The sequence below is a fragment of the Peromyscus maniculatus genome, chromosome 1 (assembly GCF_049852395.1).
Source record: "Peromyscus maniculatus bairdii isolate BWxNUB_F1_BW_parent chromosome 1, HU_Pman_BW_mat_3.1, whole genome shotgun sequence".
NCBI classification, from domain to species: domain Eukaryota; kingdom Metazoa; phylum Chordata; class Mammalia; order Rodentia; family Cricetidae; genus Peromyscus; species Peromyscus maniculatus.
The window spans coordinates 17,160,554-17,162,268 of record NC_134852.1 but is presented as its reverse complement, the minus strand read 5'-3'; the positions used below and the strand labels follow the sequence as shown (position 1 = coordinate 17,162,268).

Here is a 1,715-nt window from a genome sequence, read left to right as displayed (position 1 = left end):
GTAAGGTAAGATGCTCTTTCTGAAACCTTGTTGAGGACAATTGCTACAAGATTTGTAAAGCAACCTGATTGTCTCCAGTGCAGCTAAAAGCAGAGTATTTGGGAAGTTATGGCTGAAGAACTTTTCTGGTACTGGTGCAAGCTAGAGCTGTAGTGAATGGACCAGGGACTCTTGAAGCACAACTTCATGGCCAGCCATGATTTCAGTTTTCTTTGCCATTAGACTGTAGGACCCACAAGCTGTTTGTGAAATATCCAAGTACTCAGGATGCCCTAGAGAATGACAGTAGGAAAAAATACACCTTTACTGAGAATATTTTTCTGGCTGCTTTGTACATTAGCAGGACAAAGGAAAGCCTTCCAGAGATAAGTTGAAAAGTAAGATAGTCCTCTTACAATGGGATAAGCTCATGTAGGCTGCAAATTAAACCAGCTGACAAAGCTCTCAAATTATCATTTTGGTCAATTGTTAGTACTCCCTCAATTTTCTGTACTGGCTTTGTGAGGGAGATGGCAGAGTAAACAACTGGATACCAGAAAGAAACATATCATTTACATACTTAAAATAAGAATTAGAGATTTTATTCCTTATCCAGACCAAACTGAGTCTAGGAACCACAGAGTAACAATTTATAAGAACAAATGGTGCAAAACAGGGAAAACCCAGAGAAGTGAGGCGATTAATGTTCACCAGCCACGAACTGTGATTATACAGAAGAGCAACACAGCCTTGTAAGATGGAGGAGAGAGTATAAAAAGCCAGAAAGGTAGACACCAGGGCCAGGATGCTCTGGGTGGCTTTGGACTCAAAGCAGATTTTACTGGAACCACTAGTGCTACGGATGTGTTGAACCTTCAGCTTGTGTCTGTACAGAATGACAATCATGGAGCCACTGGACCAGGCCATGAGCAAAGAAAAGAAGATTTCAGGGCACACCACCAGAGCTGAATAGAGCGTGTCATTGATTCCATCCCTCCCTATAGTGGAACAGTATCCAAAATCTCGTTTGCTTGTCATATTTTTACTATTCCTTTTAATAAATGGGTACACAGGGAAAATGACATTTATCAACATGTACAAAACCCAGAGGAGGGCAATGGAGTGGCCTATGTACTTTGAAGCTTTGACTCTTTGATCCTTACAGCAACATTCCTTGTGACTGATGGTGATCACTTGGAAGACACTCAATAGGCAGGTGGTGGCAATGGAAACACTCCGGCCAACTCTTTGAATGTACAAAATTAATCTACATACAGAATTGCTTAAAAAGTTCTTCATCCCAAAAGCTGTGATTGTGTTCGGCACTCCTGTAGAGAGAATGATCAAAGTGTTGGCTGCCATTAAGTGCATGTGAATCAAATATGTGGGCTTTAATTTGCTTTCTCCATAGTGAACTCCATAGTAGTAAAGAAGAGAGAAATTTCCCAGAATTCCAGCCATAGTTTGTGACAAGAAAATGATTTTGATGGTCAGATTCCAGATGTCGATTCTGTGACTGGGCATGATTTTCCTTAGATAATGGCCACAGCCATTTATCTTGACAAAATAAATGAAAAGTATTAGTAATCCAAAGAGCTATAGAAATGACTAAATCAGAATGACCCTTAGAGCTCATGAATACCATCTCAGCCTAGACTACATAGCAATATTTTCTCAAAGTTATTGACAGGAAAAATTACTTACAGTCCATACTACTTTAAGGCAACACATGGCCT

The 1,715-nt window shown here is 40.1% G+C and overlaps 1 protein-coding gene across 1 annotated transcript; it reads right to left on the bottom strand.

Moving 5' to 3' along the window:
- Positions 1-468: 468 nt before the first annotated feature.
- Positions 469-1,503, bottom strand: LOC107401572 (vomeronasal type-1 receptor 4-like). Its single transcript, XM_015998607.1, has one exon. It carries the CDS (start codon positions 1,501-1,503, stop codon positions 469-471), a length of 1,035 nt encoding a protein of 344 aa, XP_015854093.1.
- Positions 1,504-1,715: the final 212 nt, after the last annotated feature.